The following is a 16,050-nucleotide window of genomic DNA, read 5'->3' as shown; positions in this document are numbered from 1 at the left end:
AGGGGTATATGTGACTGCCCCGATTTAAAAGTGTACACTGGATACACTGAGATGAATATGGTAAACTGGTTTATTAATATACAATCATTAGTAGTGCTCCAATGCCTTTATTATCGAGATAATGTGACCCATAATTTTATATTTAGATAAATTCCAATTCTAAACTGTTTCTCAAGCACACTCATCTTCACTGCTGTCAGTAGCCAAATCTTGTCTCGCGCGAGTCGAAGGCATCTGGCTGATTCACCCAAGTGTATACAGCGCAAGAACGGGAGAGACTGTCGTGTCAGCTTGCTTGCCATGGCTCCAACGGGATTTTAAAACAAAAGTCCCTTATCACGCAGGACCTTCCTGGATTCACATCATCATGGAGGAGGAAGAGCTACCATACTGAATTGCATAGCATTATTCTTTTGAATCACATCATTTAATAAAATGTCGAAACACTCCATCGCAATGAGCTGAACTGAATCACATCGCATTAGTAGTTGCTTAATATGTATTTTTACTGCATCAGATCATTGGCAATGCATTGAGATGTGCTCTGCATCAGCCTCAGTGACGGAAATGCACATGCCTAATAAGCACTCTGGGTTACAGTAAGCGGTGAGGGAGAAAAGGGAGTGATGAGAGCGAGAGAGATGTGCTGAACTGAACTGTACCCGGTGTCCGTGTATTTCTGTATGTGTAGGTTTGTTGATGTGTGTCTCTGTGAAACCTCAAAGCAGAAAAATGCTGAAAAGCACTCACAGCAACAGGAATGAAAGCTGTTTTGGGTTGTTCCAAACCTACCTCTCCACCTAAACAGCCACGGTTCCGTACCTGCTGTTCTGCACCATTTCCACAACAGATCACACCAATCATTCGTCTTCCCTGGAGTTAAGCCTCCCAGATTTGTACTGACACCTTCACATTTCTTACTCAGAAGATTGTGCCATAAGACTACACTTGCTTTATATCCTATACTATATAATATTTTTATTATTATTATTATTATTCCAAATACTCTTGCTTGCACACACTCATTTTTGTAGTATTGATTTAATCTTTTAAAGGAGAACTGAAGTCATTTTTAAACTTGCTTTATTTCTTAATTAACATGTTATTCAATTATGTTTTCAGTTTTAGTAACCTTATATCATGACTACTCTTGGCAACTAATTGCAATTAAATATTATACTTATCGGCCTATTCGGTTTTTAGCCATGTTGAATTTAGTTCGGTTGGTCCACGGCAGGAGTCGCTTATCCGTACGAGCTTCACGAGACTTTGAAACGTGAAGTGTCAGCGCCGCCATTTTGAAAACTGTTTTCCAAACGAGATATTGCACAAAAACGAGTTTAAATGACGATTACTGCCTACTTTTTTTCAAACTTTCCTGACTGCTATCAAAACAAACAAAACTTCCGGCTTGATTATATCAGCATTCGAAAGAGGGCGCGTGCGTCTTTTGACAACGTTGGCAGATGTTGGTCACTTTGATTTCCGCTGTACGTTTTACTTCCGTCCTACGATGTCTCGCACAGGTCTCAATTAACCTCGTTTACGGCCATTGCTTTGACATATGGACTGATATATTACATGGCATATTTCAAACACTCATAACCTGCTATAGCAGTGACAAAATAGCTGTCAGAAATGCATTCCAATATTTAATAAAATGAGATATAGAATTTTGATTAAAAAAATTTGCCTTCAGTTCTCCTTTAATTTTCCTCTGGGATTAATAAAGCCATCCATCTATTCAGCCATCATCCACATTTCCATTCAAAACCAAGAGAGAGTCACAACTGAAAAACAGCAGGCACGTGATACAGGACTGATTTAAATATCTGGGATAGTGGCTGTGGTGATAATACCCACACAGAGTTAGTGTGTTGAATTTCCTTTTTTTAAATTAATTGCTCTAGCCCTGCTTTAGGTCAGCAACTCACACAGAACTTAAGACCCTTATCCCATCCAAACCATGTCATGTATAAACTCACATGTTCGAGCCCACATCACCCCACAACTGCTCGAAGGTGTCCTGGCTCATGGGGAGGGCCATCTCCTGCTCACTCATGGCTGATATCCGTCACTGCAGGTTCGGAAAGCGTCACTGGAAAAACGGAGGCGATGGGAATTGCAAGGAGAGAGAGAGAGAAAAATGGTCCAAATGGTAGTTAGAACATATGAGGAGAAAAGATAATGTTTTAAATGCTTGCCTCGATGTGTTAATACAAATTGTGATATAAATCATAAGGTTTTTAAAACCAAGTGTTCAGCACATGTACACTAAAGCTTTCATCATCTGCACAAGAAACCGTATTACAACAGGTTCTTGAGTTTTTTTTGTATCTCTGAATGTGCACAAGAACACGCCAAGCTGAACTTAAATACAAGACTCCCAGGTACAACAAACTTAAAAAAAAAAAAAATTTTAAAGTCATTTTATATAGCACATTTAAAGGAACAGTCCACCGTACTTCCATAATGAAATATGCTCTTATCTGAATTGAGACAAGCTGCTCCGTACCTCTCCGAGCTTTGCGCGACCTCCCAGTCAGTCAGACGCGCCGTCACTCCTGTTAGCAATGTAGCTAGGCTCAGTATGGCCAATGGTATTTTTTGGGGCTGTAGTTAGATGCGACCAAACTCTTCCACGTTTTTCCTGTTTACATAGGTTTCTATGACCAGTGACATGAAACAAGTTCAGTTACACAAATTGAAACGTAGCGATTTTCTATGCTATGGAAAGTCCGCGCTATGATGACAGGCGTACTAACACCTTCTGCGCGCTTCGGCAGCGCATTGATACGGAGCTCAGATATCAATGCGCTGCCGAAGCACGCAGAAGGTGTTAGTACGCCTGTCATTATAGTGCGCACTTTCCATAGCATAGAAAATCGCTACGTTTCAATTTGTGTAACTGAACTTGTTTCATGTCACTGGTCATATAAACCTATGTAAACAGGAAAAACGTGGAAGAGTTTGGTCACATCTAACTACAGCCCCAAAAAATACCATTGGCCATACTGAGCCTAGCTACATTGCTAACAGGAGTGACAGCGCGCCTGACTGCGTCTGACTGACTGGGAGGTCGCGCAAAGCTCGGAGAGGTACGGAGCAGCTTGTCTCAATTCAGATAAGAGCATATTTCATTATGGAAGTACGGTGGACTGTTCCTTTAAATACAACAAAGTTGCCCCAAAGTGCTTCACAACATAAGATTTGGAACAACATTTACAGGGAAACAGAATAAATAAAGAAATTAGACTAGATTAAAACCCAAGCTAGCAAAAAAAAAAAAGTGTAAAAAAATAAATATATAAAATATAAGGATAAACAATTTATAAAAGTAATTAAAATAATTAAAAGGGATAGACTTGACATCACTAAAATTGAAAAAAAAAATCAAAATTAAAAAATGAAAATAGAAATTTCTACCTCAGATTGTGCCAAAAGCAAGAGAGAAAAAAATGCGTCTTTAAATTGGATTTAAAACAATCAAATGGTGGGAGAGGATCTGACATATATAGGAAGACTGTTACAGAGCTTAGGGGCAGCAACAGAGAAGGCTCCGTCACCTTTGGTTTTTAGGCATGTGTGGGGCACTGAAAAAAGAAGTTGTGATGAAGACCTGAGGGATATGGGAGCAGAACAAGGTGTGAGGAGATCAGAAATGTACTGAGGGGCCAAACCATTTAGAGCTTTAAAAACAAACAACAATACTTAAAAATCAATTCTGTACCTCACAGGTAACCAGTGTAGCTGTGCTAGGATGGGAGTGATATGTTGCCTTTTCTTTGTACCAGTAAGGAACCTAGCTGCAGCGTTTTGGACCATCTGTAAGCGTGTGAGGGTAGAATGAGGCAAGCCCAGATAAAGTGCATTGCAGTTGTGAGGGAAATTTAGTGGATGAACATTCCTACTCTGTGTTTCTGTGTGTTGAGCTCAAGTGGCCTAGTGTACTGTGAAAGATGTTTTTCCTATGTTGTAATCGCCTTTCTGTGGCCTTGGTGGTGATAACCAGGGTGTCCGAGTTCTGCATAGCTACGCATCCGCCTGCACATACCAGAGCACGCCAGGCGCACACTTTAACAAAGCTTCATAGAAAATCTTGAGCCAATCACGTATGGATGCGAGCAATAAGCAAATATCTTCAGAGTATAATAGAGAACATTCCCAAGAAACAATTCAGAGTGCACTCCCAACATCACTAGAGGTGGTGTTTGTTTATTTTCTTTCTTCTTTCCTATTTTATATATCTGTTGTATGATCTACTCTGGGCGGCACGGTGGTGTAGTGGTTAGCGCTGTCGCCTCACAGCAAGAAGGTCCGGGTTCGAGCCCCGTGGCCGGCGAGGGCCTTTCTGTGTGGAGTTTGCATGTTCTCCCAGTGTGCGCGTGGGTTTCCTCCGGGTGCTCCGGTTTCCCCCACAGTCCAAAGACATGCAGGTTAGGTTAACTGGTGACTCTAAATTGAGCGTAGGTGTGAATGTGAGTGTGAATGGTTGTCTGTGTCTATGTGTCAGCCCTGTGATGACCTGGCGACTTGTCCAGGGTGTACCCCGCCTTTCGCCCGTAGTCAGCTGGGATAGGCTCCAGCTTGCCTGCGACCCTGTAGAACAGGATAAAGCGGCTACAGATAATGAGATGATCTACTCTAATAAATAACTGAGAAGACAACTGCTAAGCGTTTTGAAGTGTTAATTAGAAGTTTCCATTACACAGTAGTCTAACCTAGAAGTAATAAAAGCATGAATAACTGTTTCTAGGTCTTTTGGAGCCAATATTGGTTTTAGCTTTCCAGTATTTCGCAAATGACAAAAACTACCTCTCACCACATTTGCCACCTGCTTATTAAAACTCAAAGTATTGTCCATAAAAACACCAAGGTTTTTAACCTCACTGTGCAAATATGCAGACAAGGGACCAAGGGTGGGGGTGATACTGGCAGCTGTATTGGAGGGAATTAAAAAAAATTTAATTGCTCAACATATACATCCTGTAAGGTACCAATCATCATCAAACAAGTGTCATTAACACTTGATAAACATAGTAGGTTTTATCAGGAAGATTTGAAGCAGAGGGTCTTCAATCTTATCCACAAAGGGCCAGTGTAGTTGCACTGGCTTTCATTTGCCCCTTTTCCACCAAAGCAGTTCCAGGGCTGGTTCAGGGCCAGTGCTTAGTTTGGAACCGGGTTTTCTGTTTCCACTGACAAAGAACTGGCTCTGGGGCCAGAATAAACGGTTCCAGGCTAGCACCAACTCTCTGCTGGGCCAGAGGAAAGAACCGCTTACGTCAGCCGGGGGGGGTTAAGACCAACAACAATAGCAAGACCGCCAAAGCCGACATAACACCAGCTAACGTTAACTCATAAAGGCTAACATAACCATCTCACATTCAGTGCAAGTAAGAGTCAAAACGTTATTAGGTTATTACCCGTCTCCTAGAACGTAATCGCCGTCCACTCAAAACCTGTCAATCAACACAAACATATTGGATCTGCCGTTTTCTGATCCCAATGAAGCACCGTAAAGCCAGAAGCAGCAGCTGTACAAATGCGAAGTCATCCATTATTGTTGTTGTTGCTGCTTCTTCTCCGTGTTGTTGTTGCTTCAATGCTCGTGCGAAGGTTTATGCAAACGCAGCGACGTAACTGACGTATACAGTGACGTAATGACGTGGCTCCCCTTAGCTATGGAAAAGCAAACTGGTTCTCAGCTGGCTCGCAAATTGAACGAGTTGTGAACCAGCCCTGGAACTGACTTGGTGGAAAAGGGGTAATTCAGACCGAACAGGAGCCATATCAGATTCCACCCATTTCATCAGTTCATCTTGGGCCCTGTTTACACTTGGTTTTAAAATGCATCTTGGGTGATCAGCTCACAAGTGGACAGCAGTAAATACAAGGTGTAAACGACCACCAAGACACATTCACTCAACGGTCTGGGACGCATTTTACCACATACCTTTTGTAGCATAAACACTAATGCATCCCCAACAAGGGCATAGCATGCAAATACATCATTAATACAGGAAGTGGTGGCTGTTTTGCTGACAACGTGCCAGCGCTTGGAAAAATGTAGATCAGCAATGATGTACAGTGCCTTGCAAAAGTATTCATACCCCTTGAACTTTTTCACATTTTTCCACCTTACAACCATAAACTTAAGTTTTTTATTGAGATTTTATGAGATAGACCAACACAGAGTAGCATAATTGTGAAGTGAAACGAAAATGATAAATGGTCTTCAAAATTTTAAACAAATAAAAATCTGAAAAATGTGGTGTGCATTAGTATTCAGCCCCCTGTACTCTGATACCTCTAAATACAATCCAGTGCAATCAATTGCCTTCAGAAGTCATCTAATTAGTTAATACAGTCCTGCTGTGTGTAATTTACTCTCAGCATAAATACACTTGTTCTGTGAAGGCCTCAGTGGTTTGTTAGAGAACACTGAAGAACAAACAGCATCATGAAGACCAAAGAACTCACCAGACAGGTCAGGGATAAAGTTCTGGAGAAGTTTAACGCAGGGTTAGGTTATAAAAAATATCCCAAGCTCTGAACATCAAGAAGCACTGTTCAATCCATCATTCAAAAATGGAAAAAGTATGGCACAACTGCAAACCTACCAAGACATGGCCATCCACCTAAACTGACAGAGCGAGCAAGGAGAGCACTGGTCAGAGAAGCAGCCAAGAGGCCCATGATCGCTCTGGAGCTGCAGAAATCCACAGCTCAGGTGGGAGAATCTGTGCACAGGACAACTATAAGTCGTACACTCCACAAATCTGGCCTTTTAGGAAGAGTGGCAAGAAGAAAGCCATTGTTGAAAGACAGGCATAAGAAGCCATGTAGGGGACACAGCAAACATGTGGAAGAAGGTGCTTTGGTCAGATGAGACCAAAGTTGAACTTTTTGGCCTAAATGCAAAGCGCTATGTGTGGCGGAAAACTAACACTGCTCATCACCCTGCACACACCATCCCCACTGTGAAACATGGTGGTGGCAGCATCATGCTACGGGGATGCTTTTCTTCAGCAGGGACAGGGAAGCTGGTCAGAGTTGATGGGAAGATGGATGGAGCTAAATACAGGGCAATCCTGGAAGAAAACCTGTTGGAGGCTGCAAAAGATCTGAGACTGGGAAGGAGATTCACCTTCCAGCAAGACAATGACCCTAAACATACAGCCAGAGCTACAATGGAATGGTTTAGATCAAAGAATACTCATGTGTTCGAATGGCCCAGCCAAAGTCCAGACCTAAATCCCATTGAGCATCTGTGGCAAGACTTAAAAATTGCTGTTCACAGACGCTCTCCATCCAATCTGGCTTGAGCTTGAGCTATTTTGCAAAGAAGAATGGGCAAAAATTTCAGTGTCTAGATGTGCAAAGCTGGTAGAGACATACCACAAAAGACTTGCAGCTGTAATTGCAGCAAAAGGTGGCTCTACAAAGTATTGACTCAGGGGGGCTGAATACTAATGCACATCACATTTTTCAGATTTTTGTTTAAAATTTTGAAGACCATTTATCATTTTCGTCTCACTTCACAATTATGTGCTACTCTGTGTTGGTCGGTCACACAAAATCTCAATAAAAAATTTTTAAGTTTGTGGTTGTAAGGTGGAAAAATGTGAAAAGTTCAAGGGGTATGAATACTTTTGCAAGGCACTGTACATGATTAGAGTGCAAGAAAATAGTGAAGGAATGCTGCAGATTTAATGTTTAACACAACTGTGTGTAGGGCCGTGACATTCTAGCAGAGGTGACGGAGGCAGCAACGAAATCTGAACACAAGTGGTCATCTGGACACTATGACAGTAAACGGCGATGCGTCTCAGCCGTCCGCTTGTGATGCAACATGATTACCCAAGACACATTTTAAAAACCAAGTGTAAACAGGGCCTGGGACTCCAACCAAACATCAAGTGTGCCTCGAATTTGGCTGGAGTGAAAGCCTGCAGTTCCACCAGCCCTTTCTGGACACAAGTGAAGACTTTTGAGCTAAAGTAAAAGAAATAAACGAAGGTGTTAATGATCCAGATGGAGAGACATGTCTGAAACGTAAACAAAGGAAACTGAAAACAGTCAAAGAGCTCTAGATCAGTAATCATTTCAGCTAATTTGGCAGACCTGAGTGCATCCGGGTCAAAAGCATACAGTGAGCGGTACAAGGTCATATTGAGAAGAAGCAGCAGCAGCCTTTGTGCGTCACATACACTCAAGCACAGTGAAATTCCTCCTCTGCATTTAAAGGGGAAATGAAGTCATTTTTAAACTGGGTTTATTTCTTAATTAACATGTTATTCAATTACATTTTCGGTTTTATTAACCTTATATCGTGACCATGCTGAATGTAGTTCGTTTGGTCCACGGCAGGTGTCGCTTATCCGTGCGATCTTCACGAGACTTGTGCGAAACTTCGAAACGTGAAGTGTCAGCGCTGCCATTTTAAAAACAGTTTACACAGCGGCCAGATCGCAATATCATTCCAATTTAGATTAATTTCGAGATTTGCCAGCTTCATCAGCGATGGAGATTATTCCATACGACTTCGAACCAACGTGGAGTAGAGAAGAGTTGGAAAGACGACAGGATAAGGACTAGTCCGTTGCGCTGGTATGTACGTCATTACTGTCGCACAATTAAAACGTGCCAGATCAGGCGGCTGGTGGGTTTTCAAAATAAATACAAGCATGTATTTTTGTGATAAATACATATTATACTGAGCGCGTTTCCCACATAATCCTCACTAAGGTTTCGGACAGCACTACAAAATGGCGTCCACACTACATAGTGCCCTATATAGTGAGTAGGGAGCGATTTCGGACACAGGGAAAACTTCCCGCTTGATTACATCAACATTCGAAGGAGGGCGCGTGCGTCTTTTGACAACATTGGCAGATGTCAGTCACTTTGATTTCCGCTGTACGTTTTACTTCCGTCCTACGAAGTCTCGCACAGGTCTCAATGAATCTCGTTTACAGCCATTGCTTTGACATATGGACTGATATATTACAGAGCATATTTCAAACACTCAACCTGCTATAGCAGTGATGAAATAGCCGTCAGAAATGCATTCCTATATTTTATAAAAAGAAATAAATAGAATTTTGATTAAAAAAATTTGTCTTCAGCTGCCCTTTAAAGCTCATAGGCAAAGGTTTTCAATTTATGCAGATTTGAAACTTTACATGATAAAAAACCCTCTGTAATTTTCTTCTGGTCCGAAGAAGTATTGTTAATAAGTAGTAATTAAAATAAGTTAGTGCGGATCACGGCGAATTTCTGCTCAGCGATTTTCATGACCACTTGGCGCGTGACGTCATTCATGGCAAACAAATTGCTCGAGTCGAGTCCACTTCAGTTTATTTGCATTGCCATTCGGCTTGAGTGCAGACGAGCATTCAGGAATTTCCAAAGAAAAACCCCATGCCTTATTTGTTGTGCAGTGAACGGTAAACAACAGGACCGGTTCAGGAAGAAGTTTTTAACTTTTCCCAAGAGAGGAGAAGAGAGTGAATTGTGCGCGTGAAGCGAGAGGGTTGGCAGCCGGGTAAATACGCCACTCTGTGCTCCGATCACTTCGAGAGGGGAGCACTGATTCATTTTTGAAGAATCCCCATCTGTTGGAGAGTTTAGGTGTCAGTGTTGGACAGAGAAGCTCAAACCTGACGCTGTTCCGACAAAATCAGAGCACAAAATCAAGCAGTCAAAGAAGAAACGGAGCAGCAACGCTCAAGCAAAAAGGAGAAGATTGGAGGCAAACATTTTCACCTTTGCTTGCAATCGACAAGTCAAGAATCCTGAGGGATCCTGTACAATCATTGTGGAAATGAGATAAAAGGGATATTTCCTCGCTCAGAGTAGGCTATAAATAGTATAATGCTTGTATTAGCAATACGTTATATTAGCAATATAAACTAATTCATGTTATATTATAGGGATTGTGTGTGTGCCTGTGTGGTTTAATTATTCTTCAAAAGGGCTCTTATTTAGTATTACGATGAAAGTAGGAATTTATCATAACTACCAGGATAAGGCCAAAAAAAAAAAAGTGTGTTTCAGGTAACACGAAATACTAAAATAAGGTCGGTAGGTAGGAAAAAGTTTTTTTTCTTAATTTTTTTTTTTATTTTGTTCGAAAAATTAACACAAGTAAACATCTTGCAAAATAGTATTTTGGCACAGAATCCTTTATACCACACATCATAAAATAAAAGTGTTTTAAATCTTTAAACGAATAAAAAAAAAAATCGCGAGAGTTCGAGTTATGATCTACGGAAGCATATTGCTGCCACACAAAAAAAAATTGGCTTAGAATCAAGTAATTACGTGAAAAGATATTGTTAAAGTTATCACGTTTTTACAATATATTTATCATGTAATAACATAACATCACGTAATTTCATGATACGAACTTATGTTATTTCATGATATTTTCATGTAATAACGTGAAAACACCTTATCAAGAAATAACGTGAAAATAACGTCCTAGGCTAGGCTACTTCCATTAAAAGCAGACGGCCTAGCCTAGCCTACTGTAGAACTTGGGTCGAGCAAAAACACTGAGCAAAAACATCGCTGAATCCTGAATGACTCCTATTTGTATAAATAGGGGACTACATAGGCGGCAAAATGTAGTGTTTTTCCCTGCCATGGAAGTGCACTTGTATACTGAAGAGGAAGCAATTTGCATTACAGCCTTGAATGAGGATTCAAAATGGCGGCTCGGCTCAGTTTTCCCTTCCTCCTTCAGTATACAAGTGCGCTTCCATGTTTATGCAGGAGGGCTGATAGAAGTGGCGAAATATTTTACTTTTTATCGTTTCTTTCACAACTTGAAGGCGTTGAAACAAAAAATTATGACAAACTAACACCGCTTACACTAAAATATCGAGGGAAATTTGTAATAAAAACTGATTGGTCGGGTTACCGGAAACACACTTTTTTTTTTTTTGGCCTAAATCATTTGGGCGCGAGTCTTGTTGAGGTCCGGGGTCACCGCGATCAGAGTCGGCCGAGTCGCTGTCTGATTCCAAGGCGGCACAGTCAAACCAGTGAGCCACATTCACTGACTGCTTCGCAACGGCCATAGGTTCATACGTGTATGGTTTCACCTCTCGATATTCAACTTGGAGAGTTCCTACTTCAAAATCACTATCGCGTTCAGACATTTTACACAACCTCTCACAACCAAAGTCCGTACACGTGTGCTCAGTTCGCAAGTAAACACAGAACTGCTCCCAGTCTGTTTGCCTTGAATGATGTCATGACGACGGTCCCCTGGCGGTAAAAGTACACCTAAGTGAGATGTAAACAAACCTTCGGAACTTGCGCAAACCAGTATATCTTAACTATTTCATTCAATTTTAGAGTGCAAATTAGACACTAGGAACACTGAATTTGTTTTTTGGGTTGTTCTTAGACAATAAAGTTGATATTCTACGTTCCACCTCGGACCCTTGCCTATGACCTTTAAAGTGCATATCACGGGTAAATTCAGGAGCAAGATCAATGTAATTCTCCTATTTTATATTAAACTTTGGTCAAATATCTGTCACATTTTGCGCAATTTTTTTTTTACCTTGCACAATACCAGAAAAATTCAGTTGAAATCAAGCCATTTGAGGTGAATTGGTCCGCCTCTGAAAAAACTTGACATTTGGATTTCCCAGCAAACACTGATTTTTGTGACGTCGCATGCGGGACGCCTCCCTCTGAATCCTACGTCAGCGCTGGTTTGTTTATGAGAAAACGACCTGGTGGTTTTCTGCAAATTTCTTCAACGTTATCGCGTAATTATTAAAATGGTTAACAGATGTATCGTAGGAGGGTGTAGCAACACCAATCTTGATGGGATTAGTGCTCATCGTTTCCCAAAAGACCGGACAATGAGAGAGAAATGGGAGCGCTTGGTCTACACAGGCTGTGCACTGAAACCGTGCAGAGCTCGCGCAGCCTGCTGGCGCTTCCGCAGGTGACGTCACAAATCTGGCTCCAGACTCCCTTGGGATTTTTCCAGCCATGTTTTGTTATTTTATTTTTTTCTGCTGTAGACAGATGGCCTTGTGCAAAATTACCCTTCTGGATGAGTGTGTAAAGGGACATACTTTCATATTTAAAAAACAGGTCCAGAATATGCCCTTTAACCCATCTGAAGCAGTGAAAACACACACACACAGTGGGCGGCACAGTCACCTCACAGCAAGAAGGTTCTGGGTTCGAACCCAGCAGCCGGCAAGGGTCTTTCTGTGTGGAGTTTGCATGTTGTCTGTTACCCCTTTTCCACCAAATCAGTTCCAGGGCTGGTTCGGGGCCAGTGCTGGTGCTGGTTCACAACTCGTTCAACTTGCGAACCAGCTGAGAACCAGTTTGCTTTTCCATAGCTCGGGGTGCTAAGGGGAGCCACGTCATTATGTCACTGTATACGTCAGTTACGTCGCTGCGTTTGCATAAACCTTGGTGCGAACATTAAAGCAACAACAACACGGATAAGAAGAAGCAGCAGCAGCAACAAAAATAATGGATGACTGCTGCTTTACTGCATCCATGATATCTCGTCGCTTATTTAAAAAAGGCGACCTTTTGCGGTCTTGCTATTGTTGGTCTTAACAACTCCGCCCCCCCCGGCTGATGTAAGCGGTTCTTTCCTCTGGCCCAGCAGAGAGTTGGTGCTAGCCTGGAACCGGTTTTTCTGGCCCCAGAGCCAGTTCTTTGTCAGTGGAAACAGAAAACCTGGTTCCAAACTAAGCACTGGCCACGAACCAGCCCTGGAACTGCTTTGGTGGAAAAGGGGCATGTGTGGGTTTCCTCCGGGTGCTCCGGTTTCCCCCACAGTCCAAAGACATGCAGGTTAGGTTAATATGGGATGGCCTTGGGCTGAGGTGCACCTAACTCCCAACTGCTCCCCGGGCGCTGTTTGCATGGCTGCCCACTGCTCTGGGTATGTGCTCACTGCTTCAGATGGGTTAAATGCAGAGAGGATATTCATCACACACTTGTGAAATTAAGTTCTTTCACACAGAGCAGTGGGCAGCCATGCTACAGCACTATTGCCGCTTTTCCACTACAAACGCGGCTGAGTCGGACTGAGCCGTGCTGAGTGGGGCTGTTGGAGTTGCATTTCGACTACAACCGCGCTGAACCGTGCTGGCTGGAAGTGGGTGGACACATTGGGTGGAGTTAGCGAAAGTGGGTGGACGTCAGGTGATGTCGTTAAGCAGCGCAAACAGTGACATCAGTGAGCTTTTAAGCGGTAGTCTCACGACCCGAATAGTAAACAATAAACATGGAGGACATGGAGTCGTTAGTGTTGCTGGTCTTGGTGCTGTGGCTTGTTGTCACCGACAACGCGGACAGATACTGGCAAGAGCGTATAGATGAGGCGAGGCGCATAAGGCTTCAGAAATTCTCGCAATTCGTAATTCTTCTCCTTCCGGGTTTGCGGTGTTTACAGATCCCAGCGCGCTCGCGGGGCGTGTGGGCATGTGAGGACACTCCTCCTCACCAATCAGTGCACAGGGGAGTGTCTGCTCACACCCCCAGCCTCACTCGGCTCGCTTCAGCCCCACTCCAAAACGGTGCGAGTTTTAGGGGCTAAGCAGGGCTGAAGCGAGCTGAGTCGTGCTGGTTTTTGGTAGTCGAAACGCGAGCCGTGTCGGGCTGAAGTGAGCTGAAGTGAGCTGAAAAAGGGTAGTGGAAAAGGGCCATAAGAGAGCAGTTGGGGTTAGGTGCATTGCTCAAAGGCACTTCAGCCATGATACAGAGGAAAGGGAACGTGCTGCTTATTCACTCAACTCCCCTTTTCCACCAAATCAGTTCCAGGGCTGGTTCGGGGCCGGTGCTGGTGCACAACTCGTTCAACTTGCGAGCCAGCTGAGAACCAGTTTGCTTTTCCATAGCTCGCGGTGCTAAGGGAAGCCATGTTATTACATCGCTGTATACGTCAGTTACGTCGCTGCGTTTGCATAAACCTTGGCGCGAATATCGAAGCAAAAACAACACGGAAGAAGCAGCAGCAACAATAATAATAATGGATGACCTCGCGTTTGTACAGCTGCTGCTTCTTGTCACTTAAAAATGGTGATCTTTCGCGGTCTTGTTATTGTTGTTGGTCTTAACAACTCCTCCCCCCCCCGCTGATGTAAGCAGTTTTTTCCTCTGGCCCAGCAGAGAGTTGGTGCTAGCCTGGAACCGGTTTTTCTGGCCCCAGAGCCAGTTCTTTGTCAGTGGAAACAGAAAACCCGGTTCCAAACTAAGCACTGGCCCCAAACCAGCCCTGGAACTGATTTGGTGGAAAAGGGGCAACATTTTTCCTGCTGGTGCCGGGATTCGAACCAGCAACCGTTAGGGCCCAAGGCTGCTTCTCTAACCTACAAATCATACCACAAACATATGTATGATTCTAATGTTTGTGTATTTGATGCTATACAACGGGTGTGTGAAATAGATGGTACATTCACAACCGGATGTTGTTTATATTTGCCTATGATAAACACAGAGACACACCACGGCCCTCCATAACAAAGGCAGCTCAGAGAGCCGCCACAGCATTTCCAGATAGGAAATCTTATCCAGAAAGGATCTTATCAGTCTCATTTTATTACATATTCATCAATCTATCATGGCTGGTATATCACTGTTTGTTTTTTTTAACACAATGCGACACTATGCCACGCTAGGATGCGCTACTTTGGTACTGTCTAATGCTTATTGTTTTTAAACATTTCTGTAATATTTCAAAATATGTTTGTATGTTGTGTCCTTTGTTTTAAATGTCTTGTATGAGTGGAGATCACTTGGCTGCACACCAAATCTACCTGTGGGTACAAATAAAGTTATCTAATCTAATCTAATATTAGAGCTCAGGACTCATCTGGGCGTGAAATAGGCGGTTAAAAGCGTCGCCCTGCCAGGATCATTTGCTTAAACTCACTTCATAGCCATTACACTCGCTCACCCACCGACTGTGTGTTTACTTCCTCCTCGGCGTGTGTTAGCTAACTGTGCTAGCAGCGTCTCATTCAAACACTTTACCTCACCTCCCAGTGAGCTTTGACTCCCAGTGGCCAACTGCTTCACCGTTCTGAGTTTTAGTCGCAAAAGAAATCTTGGAAAAGACTCATTGAGCGCTATATGACTTTCTGGAGCTGTTTTAAACAAATATTTTTTTAACACTTTCTCAAACAGCGTGCAACAAAGCACACTGCAGCAGCATGGCGAGCTCCTTCCTCAAATAGTGGGTGGGGCCAGTTCATACAGCCAATCAGCGGCCACCATCAAAAAACATTTATTTATTTTATTTATTTATTTTTAACTTGGAGAAATTAGGGATCGTTTTCCATCTAGTCTTCAATACAATAATATACTTTTTTATTATTATTATTATCTTTTTATCAGTGAATATAGTCTGAATTATCCACACTCACTTGAGATGAACCGGAACTGCCTACTTTCTCCACGGCATTTGTTCCGGAAGTAATACCTAACGTTGCATTCATGAATTCAAGTTGAAAGCTTAAAGAAGATTCAAGACTTTAATTGTCATTGAGCAGTTAGTTGTCTGAACAACGAAATTTAGCCAGCATGGCCACAAAGGTGCAAGAGAACATATAAAAAGCATTCATAATAAATACAACAACATACTAAGTAAAAGTAATACTAGTAATAGTAATAAAATAAAAAACGGTGGTGTAGTGGTTAGCGCTGTCGCCTCACAGCAAGAAGGTCCGGGTTCGAGCCCCGGGGCCGGCGAGGGCCTTTCTGTATGGAGTTTGCATGTTCTCCCCGTGTCCGCATGGGTTTCCTCCGGGTGCTCCGGTTTCCCCCACAGTCCAAAGACATGCAGGTTAGGTTAACTGGTGACTCTAAATTGACCGTAGGTGTGAATGTGAGTATGAATGGTTGTCTGTGTCTATGTGTCAGCCCTGTGATGACCTGGCGATTTGTCCAGAGTGTACCCCGCCTTTCGCCTGTAGTCAGCTGGGATAGGCTCCAGCTTGCCTGCGACCCTGTAGAACAGGACAAAGCGGCTAGAGATAATGAGATGAGAGA

The 16,050-nt window shown here is 42.8% G+C and overlaps 1 protein-coding gene across 3 annotated transcripts in view; it reads right to left on the bottom strand.

Moving 5' to 3' along the window:
• LOC132894676 (cellular tumor antigen p53-like) overlaps positions 1-15,223 on the bottom strand; it is a 30,616-nt gene extending 15,393 nt beyond the window's left edge. For 2 of the 3 annotated variants that reach the window (XR_009655669.1, XM_060934815.1), the window contains exons 1-2: positions 15,039-15,223; positions 1,986-2,098 (exon numbers count right to left, since the gene is read on the bottom strand). Coding sequence is in view for 2 of the 3 variants with exons in the window: in XM_060934815.1 (XP_060790798.1) it covers positions 1,986-2,062 (77 nt within the window). In the remaining variant the exon portion in view is untranslated. Of the gene's footprint in view, positions 1-1,985; positions 2,099-15,033 lie in introns of all 3 variants that reach the window. The other variant, XM_060934825.1, reaches the window with a different exon arrangement.
• Positions 15,224-16,050: the final 827 nt, after the last annotated feature.

The sequence above is a fragment of the Neoarius graeffei genome, chromosome 1 (assembly GCF_027579695.1).
Source record: "Neoarius graeffei isolate fNeoGra1 chromosome 1, fNeoGra1.pri, whole genome shotgun sequence".
Lineage (NCBI taxonomy): Eukaryota > Metazoa > Chordata > Actinopteri > Siluriformes > Ariidae > Neoarius > Neoarius graeffei.
The sequence above is the reverse complement of the archived record's forward strand: the minus strand, read 5'-3'. Positions and strand labels throughout refer to the sequence as shown.